The sequence below is a fragment of the Limulus polyphemus genome, unplaced genomic scaffold, assembly GCF_000517525.1.
Source record: "Limulus polyphemus unplaced genomic scaffold, Limulus_polyphemus-2.1.2 Scaffold380, whole genome shotgun sequence".
In the NCBI taxonomy this organism is placed as follows: domain Eukaryota; kingdom Metazoa; phylum Arthropoda; class Merostomata; order Xiphosura; family Limulidae; genus Limulus; species Limulus polyphemus.
The window spans coordinates 382,510-400,463 of NW_013665990.1; the positions used below are offsets into that span (position 1 = coordinate 382,510).

A 17,954-nucleotide genomic window follows, 5' to 3' on the forward strand; every position below is an offset into this window, starting at 1 on the left:
GCTCCGTACATCTTCGAAGGTCTCACAACGGTTTTATAGACCTTTCCTTTCACCCTTGCGCTGATCTTATTGTCGCATAGCACTCCCGACGCATTTTTCCAATTTCTCCATCACGACTGGATTCTATGGCTTATTTCAGAGTCGAGTGTACCGTTTGATACCACATAGGACCCAAGATACTTAATGGTGTTTACCCTTTTAAGTTTATCGTTAAGTAAAGTAACATCCCCCATTTCCTCTTCTCCATTAAAAACCATATACTCCGTCTTCTCTCTACTGACCTTAAGTCCTCTGTCCTCCATCGCTCTCCTCCATCTCTCCAATTTCTGCTCTACTTCCTCCCTGGTGGTATCTATGAGAACTATGTCATCTGCAAATAACATGTCCCAAGGTGCCGGTTCGATGATACTTGTGACATTTAATTACGCAAATATATAAAAATGATGCTTACAGTGAAATATGTAGAACCTGCTGTGTGTATATCAGAATGATTACATTTCCATACACAATTAACTTACAGAATTTCACTAACATGATGATTCCTTCAGGCGGGAGGATTTCTGTAGAAAGATGAAACTCCAGATAATACCTTATTTGAAATTTTAAAAGGTTTCAAACGAAGAAATTGGCAAATCATTTATTGCTAAACTTAACTCCAGCATTTCAATTAGACCGGTTAGCATTTATGCCAGCAACTTTGGTTACATAAAGTGAACCAAGCGTATTCGTCTCAATGCTAATTTTTTGGCCCAAACGCAAGTATTCTCGTCAATGATCAAAGTGAAATGACCGAAAGAACCTGAAGTCATTTGTGTAACAAAGAATCGTGGAGACTCTGGTAACTCAACATGGTTTAACTTTTTTGCATGGAATGGCCAGAAGAAATATTAGTTTTTACTTTCATTACTCACCGATTACAGTGACTGTTTGCATCTTAAGAACATTTATAATTAAACATGACTTTAAATACTCTTTTACGTCATCAGTAAATAAGTTATATTATGGAGGAAACCGCTTCAAACCTTAAAGGTAAAATCAGTCCGACATTTATATTTTAAAAATTGCTTATATTTTTTAGTAAAATTTATAAGACATTTACTACCAACAGATAAAAATATACGTCTTCATCTTTTCAAAACTTAGACGTATTATTTTAACTAAAATAACCAATTCTATCACATTTGACCTCCATTATTAGAAAATGTAAGCGTATTTTATTAAAAGCAATTAACTAAAACTATTGAGAACCAACTTTATCAAATTCCTGCATCAATATTTTATAATATACCTTTCAACAATAACTAAGTAGTTGTGATAATAATTCATAGCGTTGATACAAATATTAGTTAACCGTTACTTACGTTTAAAGTTAAGCGTGTTTGTTATACGTCACTTTTACATAACAAACATAATAAAAGACTTTGTATCACTGCGTAAGGATACAAAAGTTTAAAAGCATTTGGCTGAAAACATATTATGCCTAATATATATACAAAATATATTAATTACTTGTTTTACAGTACATGTACCCGTAATAATACAGCTAACAAAATAATGTAATCAAGAAATTTTTAATTTTAAAGTGTACATCTCAGAAAAAAACTTTTTAAGGAAAAACGTTTATATTGCATAACGTTAATGTACTATTACTCATACAAAATAATATCTTGTTCGCTTACTAATCTCTCAGTGAAGTTGTATGACAGATATACCGTTACAACCTTTTACATGGTTTTGTAAATAAAGGAATGCAATGTGAAGAAGAATTGGATTTTACAGATACATCAGAAAGACATAGCATCCGAGTCGTAATTTGCTGTAGACAGAATTAAATATAAAGAGGCCGAACTAGTCGAAAAATAGCTTAACTGCAGTTGCTCTTTATTATTGAAAGGAATATAATAGAAATAAAATAAATGTTCTAATAACCATTATATCAAACTCTAGAAATAAAATATATGTTCTAATAACCATTATACCAAACTGTAGAAATAAAATAAATGTTCTAATAACCATTATATCAAACTCTAGAAATAAAATATATGTTCTAATAAACATTATACCAAACTCTAGAAATAAAATATATGTTCTAATAAACATTATACCAAACTCTAGAAATAAAATATATGTTCTAATAAACATTATACCAAACTCTAGAAATAAAATATATGTTCTAATAAACATTATACCAAACTCTAGAAATAAAATATATGTTCTAATAACCATTATAACAAACAATAGAAATAAAATAAATGTTCCAATAACTATTATACCAAACTTCTAAAAAATTCAGGACATGAACAAAACAAGATCGTGGTTACACAATTTAATACACTTGGGGAAAATAAACATTTATTTAACATTCTTCCCTATTAGCACAATAAAAGAATAAGCATTTATTTAACTTTCTTTTGTTCGTGAACATTTCTCTCATTCACGAACATAGAATAAACTGTCTTGCAATTACCAAGGAAAATCTACTGACAAGCCAACTGTTTGAAACCTAACTTTCACTCGCTTTCATTAAATTCGAAACAGTATATTCTGTTTTCCAAAACTTTTGTTATAATTTTATTCAACGAGTTGTTTCACCATATTAGAGATTGAAAGTTATAACATATATTAATATGAGAGAAATAAATAAATATTTGGAGTTTTAAAAAACGGTATTCTTAGCTCACATTGATAAGGCGCGTGAAAAAGCACACTAATGATATTCTACATTATTCGAACACGATTCACATGATAACCAATCATATGATAATATCAGTGAGAGTCATATAATTAGCATGCAATAAAGAATGAATGGATATCGACCAATCTGTAGTAATTTCAAAAATATTTTGTTTCTTTTTTGTTGTTGTTTGAGCGCAAATGTATACAATACGCTATCTGTGCTTTGTCCAACACGGGGAATCGAGCCATGTATTTTAGCGTTGTAAGTTTATAAACTTACCGCTGGCTGGCCAACTGGGAGACTCTTGTTACTTTAAAACAAATTTTCCTATACATAAATTGGTTTTCTCGGGGATTATGTATCATTTAATAAAAAAATAATATTTGAAAATATTTTAAAGTTTGAATACCATCCCATCTGTGTGTAAAAATCGCTTTTGTATTATCCTGCTTATTTATTAGCTTTATGTGGGATGTAGCGTGTATAACACTATGTTTATATTACCTTTAATTCTATAAGATTGTTTTTAGTCTTGTGATAAAGTGCTTAGTATCGTTATATTTATCTTCGTTTTTCGAAGTATCAACATTCAATTAATTTTCTTGCTTGTTAATAACGCACGTGATGGCTAAACCATCCTCCTGAACACAGCATCTTGAAAGCGATTCATTTTTGTCGTGTTTTTCTTCTGTGCTTTACCGCCTTTTAGAAAACTGTCAAATATCGTGTGTCAATTGCAGATATTTTCTGCTGCTTTTTACGTCACTTATGTATAGTTTATGCTTCCAAAGATGCTAGTATTGTATTCTTTAAAAGCTAGAGAAATAGGTTAGAAATAGGAAGTATCGTGTATTTACCAAACACCAGAAAACTACTGATAGTCACTTGAATCATTAATCCAAGACGATATTTGTTTGAGAAATCGAGAGACTTGAAGCAGGCAACAGTACATTATCAATTATGTTATTGGGCAGTTAATTCTCAAAAGGGAAATGTTAATCTACTAACTTTGATAACTCAGGTTGTCTGGAAAGACAGTATCAACTGACATTATATTTTTGTGGTTATTGTTTTTGTTTTTCCCTAACCTTACGAATGCTCACAGGATGTAAAAATATTAACACTAACGAGAGAATGACCTCTTTATTTCTTACATCATTAAATCTGTGGTGTTTATTACCCCAAATTTTACTTTTAACTTTTACGTAAGTTTAATTTGAATAAGAATATTCAAAGGTGTATGATTTTTTTTTATAAATCGATGAATAAAAATATATTGGTCACAAATTTTTGTCTTAATCCGTCATTTTAAGAGTTATTAAAACAATATTATCCAACAAGTTTCTTTTCCAAATACTTACAGTACACCTGCAGCAAAATTCGTTGGCTGACTGAAGGAGGCACGCCGTTCATCGCTATACATAAATAGGCTCCATTGTAGTGTCGGTCAACTCGGATCAGAAACAAACTCTCGCCGACCATTTTAGAATCTATACAAATTAGAAGAACCTGATGGCTGAAATTTGTAATACTTGAACTGATGTATGTATTAATCAAATTTTGACTATATCTTGTTTTTATTTCTTATTTCTGTTCTTAGAACTATGATGCTTGAATTGATGAGTTCATATTTAGAGGTTAAATTCAACTTTTTGAGTTTTCCCTCTCATAATACATAGATTTTCATAAGTTTATGGAAGCTTATTAGCAGCTATGACTATACATGCATTACGCTTATAATTATGATATAAATTGAAGTAATACATTATTATGAAATAAAAACTTTTTGAGTTTCACTCAGTGCTCTATTTTAATCTGGTGAATATCGAGCTATGTATTTCCCATGACTGCCTAATTTTGTTGGCAAGTGGGAAAGGGGCAAAGAAAAAGATAAATCAATGTAAAATAATTATTAATGATAGCGTATGTACACTAAATAGCAAAGAGTTGGGAGATATATGCCCCTTAAGTGGCCATGCGACGTCCAGAATTTGATATAAATTTAATATTAGCCTAATAATCACTCGATAAAATTGGTGGATGAGTAGAAAGTAAACAAATACAACAAGCCAAAATTAACTTTATTGGCTAGTCAACTCATAGAAACATCCTAAATCTGCCATGCCACGCCCTTAATAAATTTAACTTTTTATTGTGATGTTCAGCAGTATTAAATATTTTGAACTTAAAATATAGTGTTGTCTTAAATACAATATATGTACTACATATGAACATTAAGTTACGATATTTTTCTTCAGTGAATATCATACAGACTTAGGTTATATTTCAAGTACGTAAAGGGGGGAAATGTTATGAAAAATCTTATGATTTCTCTTTATAGCGATTTACTGGTAACAGTGTTTTTTATACATTAAACTGAAGGTGTAAAAACTGAATAAAACATGGGCGGGTGTGGCTTATTGGTTGCATGTATTAAAGATACTTCACACTTTCAGTTGTGGGCTCGTTATAAAAGTGACGGTCAATTTCAATTCACTGAGTCGGACAAAGAACTTTTGGCGGCGTGAGCCTGGTTAGCGGACTACACTTTGATTAGTAATTTAAAATAAGTGACGGCTATACCTAATTCCGCTGTTTTCTGACCTGGCCTTTTATCCATAATGTACCTTTTAGGTTGAAAATTCCAGTTCTATTTAATTAAACACTGATGTCAAGCAACATTTTTCATATTATACATAGAAATGTAACAATTAGACCGCTCAGTAAATTTGAAACGACAAATTTGACAAAGGCGGTAACAAAATCCTTGATATTAAGTTTATATATCACAATGTAAAGAAATATATACAATATCAAGCTGAATATCATAATAATTTCGAAACTTTACTGTGTTTAATCTTAGAAATACAAGATCGAACTTATGACTAAAAGTGTAATAATGTTAACTATTCAATAACAATATACGGCTTTACTGACAGCAAGGAAGATGTCATACATCCAAACTGAATTTTATAATGAATGATGTATATTACCTAACACTTACCGTTTTCTAACTGGCCTTCATTGTTCATTGATACTATAGGCTGACCATCCTCTCGTCGCCACGTTATGTTTGGCGTGGGATATCCTTTAGCAACACATGTCAAAGTTACATTTGATCCTTCTGTGGTTATGATATCCGAACTGGTGTTCTCTCGTTGAATTTGTGGAGGAACTATAGATGGTTTGCATTAATTCAAAAACATTTTCTTCAACAACCCTCTTATAATTTAATTGCATAGTATTAAAAGAAGTCAATGCAATGATACTAATGTAAATATTAGCTTTTTCGTGTGGTTAACAGCCACAACTTACTTTTTAGATACGTTCAATAAAAAAACTATTTCGGAGTTAATATAGATCTTTATTTTAGCTCTAACGAAAGCACGAAAGATAAAAAGAGGAGCTTGATCGTTACATTGTGGCCCATGTAAATGATAAAGGGGCCTTTGAACCGTGCACTGGAGAGTGGGTATTTTACGCTAAGTATATTCAAAGCACCTTATATTCCTGAAGAAATCACTAGCTATGCTTAGCACTTATCAGCATAATCTGAAAAAAAAAAACGTTCTACCATGAAGATGTCTTTGTAATGAATAACAATTTGTTTGTTCAATAGGAAATAAAGCAAACAGAACCTTTATTCACAAATGGGAAAAAAAAAACAAATTGTAGACCACAGCGCCTGTTAGTGTCACCTCGTATATTTTGCATTTACCTTTGGTGAAAAACAATTTTATATGAGCCAATACTGAATAATAGTTAAACAATTATTGTGTAAAAGTATTCACAAAAGGGTCCATTTAGAGCGAAAAGAGTTTTTGAAAAGCTTTGTTTTATCAGTAACCTATGATTATCAATTTGTGAAGAAGAGAGTTGTTTCGGAAGTGAAAGCCAATTCACAAGAGTATAAAAGGAGTGTAATGATATTAATTTTAGCTATACTAGAAGGTGTCTTCCTTATTTTTATTGTAATGGTACCTTACAAATGAGTGCATGAATAACGAAAACTGCAGTACTTCATAAAATTTCAAGATACTGATGTCATTTTAAGAAAGTTTCTAATGAATTGCTAGATGCATTAGAACTGGGATATTTTGCGTATGTAAAAAGGGCGAAACGATCATGTACTTTTGATAAAGCTTGCAGATTTAAAAGTCTGACGCACATTGCCTTGAACACGCGAGGTATTAGACAAAAATGAAAAACAACTCTCCATCAAATAAGATAAAATAAATTTATATGATTCTAGCAGTTGTTGTATATCATATGAAGACTTAAGAAACTGTCTCAAAATTATTGCCGTTTGGTGATCTCTGACCGTTTACTCACATACTACATCCAGATAGCCAACTTGGCTCATCATGGGAGCTGTATTCAACTGACACATATATCCTCCCCTGTCGGACTCTTTCACGTTCTTGATGTGCAGCACAAAGTTCCTGCTGTCAACGTGACTTAGGCTGATGCGGTAGTTTCGAGTAATCACGTGGTCATGGATAGAGAGTATTGCTTTAGTTTCTACCTTTATCCACGCCACCTGTCGGAAAAAAGAACTTAAATTAATAGAGAAAGTGAACAGAGCTTCAAGAATAGAAAAGTAATTGATTGACATTTATTATAAATCATGTGCCTAAGCCAGCAAGAACCAAGAGAAATGTTAGAATAGAAAAAGCTTCATAGATGCTTGTACTAAATGAAAGTGGGCTTGACAACTATTATTTCCTTTTAGGTTTACGACCACCCTATTTTCAATACATGACTCACTCCACTTTACGACAAGCTCAAGATAACCATGATGTATGGAGGGGATTTCAAAGCCTTCACACAAATCGACCCAATTACTGGGTGAAATCAATCAACTTGGATTATCAGTTAAGTTAATGACAGAAATACCTAAAGTTAAAACCTCTATCAAGTGTAACGTTCAAATGGTATCGAGGAATTTAGTAGAAAGAGTTAGGTTAAGTTTCTGGGATGTCTGTTAAAATTGTTTCTTTATTTCACTTACTACGAATTGCTTACTTGCACCTCGTTCGTAAGTAAATTTTTAAGCTTTTAAAAATGATACGAAATTAGATAACAATTTGTCGTTCTATAATTTTTCTATAAGATTTCTGTCTGATGTTTTCTATCAAAGATAATTCAGAAATTTAATCACTATAAGCCCTGATTTAGTTCCGTGTGCTGTCGTGTTGTCATCAAACTCTTTAAAATGACATTTTATAGTGTTCGTTGAAAAAAATTATGCTGTTGTTGTTTTCAGTGCAAAGCTACACAATGCCCTATCTGCGCTCTGTTCACTGTGGAGAAACTAACCCCGGATGTTAGCGTTTTCAGTCTGGAAACTTATCGTTGACCCAACCGGAAAGGGGAAAATTATTATCACAGTTTTTTGGTTAATAATAGACAAAACTGGCAAATAGATAAATACAATAGAAATAATAGTCAATAAGGCTAGATCTGGGGGGGTCTAGGTAATTATTTAGTGAGGTGATCATGTAAAGCGTATATCTTCTGACAAACTGACCATGTAAAAATTCTGCTCGACTGATCTACAATGGTATTTTATTTTTGGTCATTGAAGGCTACAAAATTATGAACTCAAATGGAATTGTTATGATTACAAATTCGTATGAACTATTTCAAAAATTAAGTCGGTAAAATGAGGGATGTCCACGTGAACATGTTTTAAGTGAACGTCTTTATTGAATAAGTATAACGTTAATTATAAAACAAAGCAATAAATATAACGTTACTTACAAAACAAAGCAATAAGTATAACGTTACTTATAAAACAAAGCAATAAGTATAACGTTACTTATAAAAAAAACATAAAGTATAACGTTACTTATAAAACAAAGCAATAAGTATAACGTTACTTATACAACAAAGCAATAAGTATAACGTTACTTATAAAACAAAGCAATAAGTATAACTTTACTTACAAAACAAAGCAATAAGTATAACGTTACTTATAAAACAAAGCAATAAGTATAACGTTACTTATAAAACAAAGCAATAAGTATAACGTTACTTATACAACAAAGCAATAAGTATAGCGTTACTTATAAAACAAAGCAATAAGTATAACGTTACTTATAAAACAAAGCAATAAGTATAACGTTACTTACAAAACAAAGCAATAAGTATAACGTTACTTATAAAACAAAGCAATAAGTATAACGTTACTTATAAAACAAAGCAATGAGTATAACGTTACTTACAAAACAAAGCAATAAGTATAACGTTACTTATACAACAAAGCAATAAGTATAACGTTACTTATAAAACAAAGCAATAAGTATAACGTTACTTATACAACAAAGCAATAAGTATAACGTTTCTTATAAAACAAAGCAATAAGTATAAAGTTACTTACAAAACAAAGCAATAAGTATAACGTTACTTATAAAACAAAGCAATAAGTATAACGTTACTTATACAACAAAGCAATAAGTATATTGTTACTTATAAAACAAAGCAATAAGTATATCGTTACTTATAAAACAAAGCAATAATTATAACGTTACTTATAAAACAAAGCAAGATACTAAAACGAGTGGATTAGATTCTACTATTAAGAAACTCTTAATTAAGACTTTTCAATCCCCTCCCCCCGCCGGGTGGTTCAGCTGTAAGCTTAAGGGCTTATTTACTTGATGTAACAAAGCGATGAACGTCCATTGTGTAGTTTGCGCTGATGTAAACAATCAAACAAACAAATAAACTTGTCTAATTCTACCGTGCTCTGAGTTTCGATCCTGGAGATATTCATTGGACACACGATATAAGTCTAATTAGCGTGATTAGTAGAATTTCTATTCATAGCTTTAGTCTAATTGAAACATCTTGTGGCTATTTGTTCCGGATTTACAACTTATTTTCAAAGATGTCCCTCCACCATGATAAAAAATCACATCAAGTTTTGTTATAATGTTAACGTGTGAATTAGTTTCATCAGAACGTAATTAATCGGTCTTTGTCTGACACTTAATATTTTCAACCGATTTGATCCGAGTCCATTCAATTTATATTTTCGTTTTTTTTAGAAAATTAATTAACATTCAAACACTGTGCTTAGAGCAATACGTCCTGAGAGGCAAACTTATAAGCCAAGGTACTTGTTTTGGTTTTAGTTTTGATTACACTTCTTCTAACATAGATTTAAATTCAGAATGATATTTTAGTTGAAAGAAAAAAAAATACTGTATCGGTCTTAACCATTAGTTTATCATCGCTTAAACTGTTTTAAGACTTTCTTTAGACGAAGTTGAAATGTCATTATAAATGTATGAGAATGTAACGATGAACAGTAATAGTGGAATAGCTTAACTCGCTGTAGTCAGTTTCATCTTCTAGAATAATAAAGGTAAAGTAGAAATGAAGATGCAGTAGCTATCTAAATATGTCTTTCCTTATTAGTTTCTGAATATTATGTTAAACGTTCTAATTACTTTTGTTTTAAATTGCTTATTTCCTAAACTTACAGAGAGAAAATAAAGATATTCGTTATTGATATATACATTATTATTCATAAAATATGTGTTTTTACCACACAAGTAGCTGAAAAAGTAATAGTGTTCTTGTGTTATACTCTTGTGAATGATTCCCATCTAGCATCTTACATCGTATTGTGGTGTGTTCTCTCGCTCTAATGTAGTATTTCTTCTTTTTAAAAAACATATATATATATACCATATGGGACTATTTAATGACTTTTATTCATCCTTATTAGGCTTAAACTAATGTATTTTGTGTTTTCAACCTGAACGGGCAGAAACCCTCAGGTTTAGATATAGCCGTCCCTAATTTTGAACTCCTAACCATAAAGAAGGCAGCCAATCAGCAGCAAGCGCCGTTACAATTGTTTTGTCCGGCTTTGAATCAAATAACGGAATTGACTTCACTCATGAAACGCATCTATTCTTGAAAGTGTGAAACAGGATCAGCTGCTTCTCAGATCGACTTTTCAACCTTGCAACCCTGCATCCTGAATGCTAAACTACGTCAGGCCCATTAGAACTAACATACTAACTTTGAATAAGTTGTACTTATTCAGAATGTTAAATGGAAACACCTAATCATAAAATTTTAAAAAGTGAAAAAACAGTAAATAAATCAGTTGAAGTAGGTTTTTACCATTACAAGGGATTAAGAAATAAATATAGCAACATAAAGAAACGTTTAGAGTATTATATTGATAAAAGTCTAGACTATGCGCATTATATTTATTGATTTTAAAGTATTATCAACGCATTATGTATAAATTTAAATTTGTTGACTTCAAAAAATGATATAACAACTAACAATCAGTTCAGTTCTAACCGATTAAAGTTCACTGTAATAACATGTTAGTAGAATATGATTTTAAGCTTATACTAAGAGCTAATCACTGCTCTTGGAATTATTTGTACCATCATCGATCGAGCTCAGCCTTCTATACTATTGGTCGGCAACGTAATTTTCTATGCAAAATGGTTTGGCGAAGGACGACGAGACTAATCTTATACCCCACACCTGGACAAACTTTTCATTGTATTTGGATGTCAGCTCCCATCACATTGTTAAAAAAAGATCAAAAAGAAAAGTTCATTGGAACTGGACTTCATAGATGGAACGGTATTGTTATGATTCTAATTTCACTAACCACTTTTTTCATGAAAACTGCTGTTACTATCGAGATGTGTCTGGAATCTTGTGAATTTTTGGTTTGTGATTCTTCGTCGAATTTGAAACTTTGTTAATTATCTTGTTAAAGGTATAGAATATATGTAGAGCTTCAACGCAATAAGATTATCGATCATAACCTTATCCTTCATTTACCATACGAAGATGTTGTTCCAGGTTAGCTAGAGGTAATCCGTTACTATCCCAATAGTTTGTTTAGAAATTTGGCTATATAACTGAATAATTATGTAACTAATTCCAAAAGTCTGTCTTGGACTATAATTGGTGAATCTGACTGATCAGACTTGGAGTAGCGAAGTAGTGCAGTGTGGAATAAATTAAGTATGTAAACGATATCTGTTTCGTTTTCATCAAGTTGACCATACATAGTTGAACAAAACTACATGATAGCATTACAAATCCGTATAACACATATCAATAATTTTAAAACAGAAACTGTAACTTGTGGATCAGCTTTGATATTACGTGTTATAAAAGACAAAAATATGGTTCTAACACTTGCCTTTTTATCACACTATTTCTAAAGTAAATCACATAATGCATAAACAAAAGTAATTCTTTAACTTAGATAAAGCTCCTGCTTTCACATGGAAAAATAAGTAAAACAGACATATCTTACAAATACAGTAAACTCCATTATCACATCAGAAAGTGCTTCAACCGATGACATCCGATTGAATTCCATGCAGAGAGTATGTGCGACGTTCATAAAATTCATAAACCAAGATGTCCGAGAATATTTATAGTATTAAATATTATCACCTATAGAAATTAATCCTCAGAATTCTAATAACATTTCTTAAAGAATATACCAGCAGTAAATACACAGTTAAAGCCAGTTTTGAATTATTTTATGCAGTATATATTTAAAATTATGAAAAGAGAGAAAAACTATTATATTTATACCTGTTTTGGTTCTGTTATTGATATTATTTTGTTTTTTACTTCCTGAAGAATTGCTATAAGGATACTGAAATTGAACAGAGACAGTTCCTTTAGTGGTAAAGAAACTGTTAAACTGACGAAGCATATGCAGTATAAGTTTGTGCTTGTGTATTTGTAGTTAAACACAATGGGCTATTTGTACTGTGCCCACCACGGGTATGTGCTTGAGTAATTTATGTTAATACAGAACAAGAAGTTTATGATTCTAACTAGTATAATAGACCGTCAAAAATTACAGGAGACTATTGTTGGGTGATTAACGAAAATTATAGAATTTAACTAAAACGAATTTGTCTGTACCTCCAAAATGCACCTACTCTCGCGATTTCATGCTAAATTGCGTATTGCTACAGGTACGAGTTATGTCGTCGCCAGTGATATATATTTAAGAACTATCATGAACCACGTTAGTGGTTCATAATAGGGATCGCTCAGGAATTTCACAAAAATTCTAATAGAACATACAGGCAAAAGCCATCTTAAGAAGTAGAGTTGTTCTTGAAACAACACTCAATGGCTAAGACTGCTAAAATATTGACAATAACAAAAACGTTGATTTTCCCATTGTTTGACGAAGTTAAAAATTCCTCAATTTATTCTTCATACTATTATTATTATTATTGTTTCACAATCCTATAGAAAAAACGGCTATGAATAATTTTTTTCAAACTTGGACAAACCTACTAAAAAACCCCAGCACATGTCGAAAAACTATTTTTATGCTGATTCTTGAAAGAGAAGGAGATATTTCATTAGTTTTTCATCGCCACTGGCCCAGTTTCTCTTGAAACCATTCAAGCACCGAAGCCTATAGCAAAAATGGCTAGGTATACTGCGCCAACATCTATACACAGCTACTAAACAAACTCCTGCGAAGGTTGTAGGACTATTCTTAAGTTGATTCTTGAAAGTCGATATTTCTATCTCTAATTTTCTAAATTCTTCTTTGCTACCAACAAAAGGTCTTCGAAGCCACTCAAGCATCGTGAAGCCACTTAAGCACCGTTATACTAATCGGAAATTCTCCTTTTTATACTAGTCGGTTTGTTTTGTTATAAATTTCACGCAAAGCTATACTAAATTAGCAGTGTAAAGGAAGTGTAGAGGGAAGGCAGCTAGTTATTACTACCCACCGCCAACTCTTAGCCTACTCTTTTACCAACAAATAGAGACTGTCACATTATTATAATACCCCCATGGCTGAAAGGTAGAGCATGTTTGGTGGTACCGGGATTCGAACCCACGATCCGCAAATTGCGAGTCGAACGCTCTATCCAACTGGCCATGCTATTCGGCAACGCTTCATTTTATTAGAGTAAACAATGTGTATATTTATAACAGTGTCTCTAGTCTATTAATGATTTTAGTTTTACTAGCTGCTACAGAAAAAAACGGCTAAGAATATCTTACTGAAACCTGAACTATTGAGTATGTTATAAGGTAGTTTTGAAATGAATTCAAGCATATTCGTTTTTTCGCCTATAAGCATTTCTCTAAGTCATTCACTTTCTTTTGAAAAAATCCTGTGTTTTGCCAATGCGCATTAATTGGAAAATGATTTGTGCAACTTATAACGCATTATTTGGAAACTGCCAAGTTGAGGATTTATCATGTCTCGATTTCGATGTTGTACTTTGTTTCTACGTGGTTTTCTGCGACTATTTTAGTGAGTTTTCTAACAGTAGACGATTACAATAGTAGATTTCTCTACTCTTGTGTGTGATAATTTATTCTACTGATTTTCGTACTTCGCTGAAATTGTGAGTGTATATTCTAGTATTATTTTATTATTGTTAATCATATTTGTGTTTCACAAACTTACAGCAAAATCGGCTGGGTATTTTGCACCCAAACCTAGACAGACATACTATATAAAACGCTTTGAACGTTTATGAGCTATTTAAAAAGTTGATTATTTATCATTGTAAGTTGATTTACGTGACTATAAACACATAATATATGCCACTTCTTTTGTACTCGACGCTTGTTAAACGCGTGTTTACACGAAACCTCGGACACAAAACCACCTGACTCAGTATATAACGGTTGGATGAAAAAAAAACCCAATGGAGTAGTAAATAGATAATTACCCCCCCCCCCAGTAGTACAGCGGTATGTCTGTGGACTTACAACGCTAGAAACCGGGTTTCGATACCCCTGGTGGGCAGAGCACAGATAGCTTATTGTGTAGCTTTGTGCTTAACTTCAAAACAAACAAGATAATTAAAGATTGTTAATTTGAAAAGAGAAATAGGGATCGTCAAAAAAGTATAGAAACTAGTTGAAAAAAAATGTAATGATTATATTTTCAAGCCTACAGAAGAACAAAAAGCAAACAAACTAAGATGGAAAAAGCTACAAATCCCTGTTTTGACTCCATGTCTACAGTACTTATCAATTTTGGTGGAGTTAAAATAGGAATTTCTAGCCTGAGAAAATAATGTAGACACTATTTCAAGACTATTTTCTTCACTTTTTTTAGAGTCCCTAGTTGTAAGCTTGTAAAATATAATCTTCGCATTTTGATTCAACTTGTTTCTGTACTTTTCTGACGATCTCTATTCCCATTTTTAGATTAACAATTGTAAATTATGATGTATATTTGATTCATAGTAAATTTCCGACTATTTGACGTGTAACGCTGCTACTTGTACAATTGTGGACGGTTTGATATAGTATAATCCTTAACGAGTAAGAATATTAATATGGCAAGATTATTAGATGATAAAGAACAAAATAATACAACATTTCGAAGGAGAAAGTTTCAGTGTTCTTCATAAAACCGTAAAAATAGTAAAACAAAGCTGAAGAGCTCCACGGGCTCCGAAACTGCACTCTAAGCAATTAAAAGACAATGCTTCGTCTGCAAAGTGAATGTTTCGATTATGAATCCGCCCTAAAAATCCCTGTAAGAAGGCTATATATCCTTGGGATATTAACAAAATAATAAACAAACGATTTGAAGCTGACGAAGGCCACACATCGAAACGGCTGTTTTCATGAGAAAGAAACTGGAACCCTATTAATCTCCATCAACCGTTAACTGCAAAGTCCCCCTCCCCCAACTAAGCTCCAATGGACTCCTGTGCTGTTTAAACTGGAACTTGGAAACTGTCGTTCATACACAGTGGAAGATCTGGTGAAGGTTTATTGAGGTATGTAGAGTTTGCCTGATTGTAATTTTTTGTTTGTTTGTTCTTTGTTTCAGATATGTTTTCCTATCTGACCGAATAGTGGGGGCGTCACCCAAAGTACGGATCGCGTTTTTGCAACGAAAGGCCGAGCAGACTATCCACATGTCCATGCGGGACCTACAATGGAGAGGAAAGGCCAACTTTTAAAGCATTATCAGAAAAAAGTAATGAATAAAATTTTATTGTACTAATTCATAAGGTATCTACATAATAATAACAGCCATGTGTGTCGCGTCGCGTCACACTTTCTTTTGATTTCTCGAAATTGGAGGAATCATAAAAGCCAAAATGCACTTATCCATAGAAGAATTCGATTATTGTCTACCCATTACGATTTTAGTGAGGGGGTGCAAGGGGGCCGTGAGAGGGAGGGTGCCGTGAAGCCTTATAAGTGTGATGAGTGTTGGTATAATAGGCCTAAAGTAAAAACATCGTGTGGGATCACCTAGCCTAGAGCCAAGTGCATAAAATGTATCATGAAAGTAAAAATATCGATTCAATTTTACATTTAAATCGTTTCTCAATTAAGCTATTTTCTATTATATTCGAGTGCCCTAACCACTTGGCCATGCCGGGCCCCATTTTTATAGAGAAGTGAAGTGGGTTTTTGCATCTAGGTAAAACAAAATCAACTTAAATTGACTTTGGAAGTAATGATACAGTGAGAGAAGGTGGAGTATTTACAGGATTTACAACTTCGCAGAGCTTTATGCTACAATACTATTATGAAATTGTTTGCATTTTTAAGGACAGGTAAAAGCAATATGACGTTCCACTGTAGAGATACCGTAAATGACGTTCCACAGTAAGTTTGTTTGTTTGTTTTGAATTTCGCACAAAGCTACACGAGGGCTATCTGCGCTAGCCGTCCCTAATTTAGCAGTGTAAGACTAGAGGGAAGGCAGTTAGTCATCACCACCCACCGCCAACTCTTGGGCTACTCTTTTACCAACGAATAGTGGGATTGACCGTCACATTATAACGCCTTCACGGCTGAAAGGGCGAGCATGTTTGGTGTGACGGGGATTCGAACCCGCGACCCTCAGATTGCGAGTCGAGTGCCTTAACCACCTGGCCATGCCGGGCCTCCACAGTAGATCTAACGTAAAAGATATTTTAGTAAAGTCACCTAACGAGTCAACATTTTTTTTTTTATTTCTGTGTACGGAAATGGTGCGTAGAAATTGGTGTTCATGATGCACATTAACTGAGAAATTAAAATTCATACATTTATAAATATAAGCTTCTTTCTTGTGGCATGACAAGTGCCAAGAAAATTACTGTACACACTATCTTGAACTTTTTTCTCTCAAACGTCTGATAATTGGAAATTGTTGAGAGTTTTCTACTAAAAATTTGACATACATTTTTTACAGGATTTTTCGTTTTAAGTGAATGATCCTTTTAATTTCTTCCGTAAAATATCAAAATACTTGGCTGAGTTTACGAAAGTTTCTTATCAGTTTGCTTTAGCATCCTTGTTCAAAAACTCACTTTATAGAAAGTATATAATTTATAAATAAAAAATTAAAGCAGTACAAGCTCATTGTTCTACAGTTTATTTCATTAACTCCTAATGAATAAGTTCTTGAACGCACTGTGATAATTAAACTTAACGTTGGATGCTTTCAATCTTTAATGCTTAACTGCAAGACAAGTAGTTTAAAATTTATAGAAATCCCGAACTTTGCTTTTCTCATTGAGGTCCTTAATATTCATCTTCTTTCCAAGTCAGCGTTCGTTTGTTTGTTTGTTTGTTTTAGCGCAAAGCTCCACAATAGGATAGATAACTGCGCTGTGTCCACAACAGGAAATCGAACTTTGGATTTTAGCATTTAAAGTAAAATTACCGCTGACCAACCGGGGGAATCTAAGTCAGAGATGTAAAGCTAATTACATTCATCATGATAATATGTTTTCACTCAAATATCGTAAAATCATTTTGTTCATGAAGGATTAAAAAGAGAAAATAAAAAATACGTGTGGCAAATAATGTGAAATATAATTTTCTTTCGGTTATAAGCTATATGAATAGGTTTAACTTCACCATCCATCAGTTGATTATTTGTACTTGTTTCGAAGTTTTGCGCAAAGCTACACAAGGGATAAGTACGACAGAGTAGAAGGAAGTCACCAAGCCAAAAGTGTATTGGACCGACACTCTTATAACGCGTGTACGGCCCCAAAGTGCGGAGCGCACATTTGCGGTAACAGGACACGACTCTTGGACCCTCGGATTCACAGTCCAGGACGCTAACCACCATGCCACACCCGGATCTTGAGCGACTCTAGTCAATATAGTATTCTTATTCAGAAGCAGGTAAGATATTACAATACGAGCTGGAGTACCCATCCCCGGGACGGAAGTTATGTAAATTCATGATTAATGAAAGGTTATCTTAGGACATGAAAAGTTGCATCCCTTATGTATAATTGTAAAAAAACGC

At 32.7% G+C, this 17,954-nt stretch overlaps 1 protein-coding gene across 1 annotated transcript in view; it reads right to left on the bottom strand.

The window, feature by feature from the left end:
- LOC106457841 (lachesin-like) overlaps positions 1-17,954 on the bottom strand; it is a 135,646-nt gene that overhangs the window by 20,093 nt on the left and 97,599 nt on the right. Inside the window, exons 3-5 of the mRNA XM_022383886.1 lie at positions 7,010-7,217; positions 5,682-5,852; positions 4,039-4,167 (exon numbers count right to left, since the gene is read on the bottom strand). Coding sequence (XP_022239594.1) covers positions 4,039-4,167; positions 5,682-5,852; positions 7,010-7,217 — 508 coding nt within the window. The remainder of the gene's footprint in view (positions 1-4,038; positions 4,168-5,681; positions 5,853-7,009; positions 7,218-17,954) is intronic.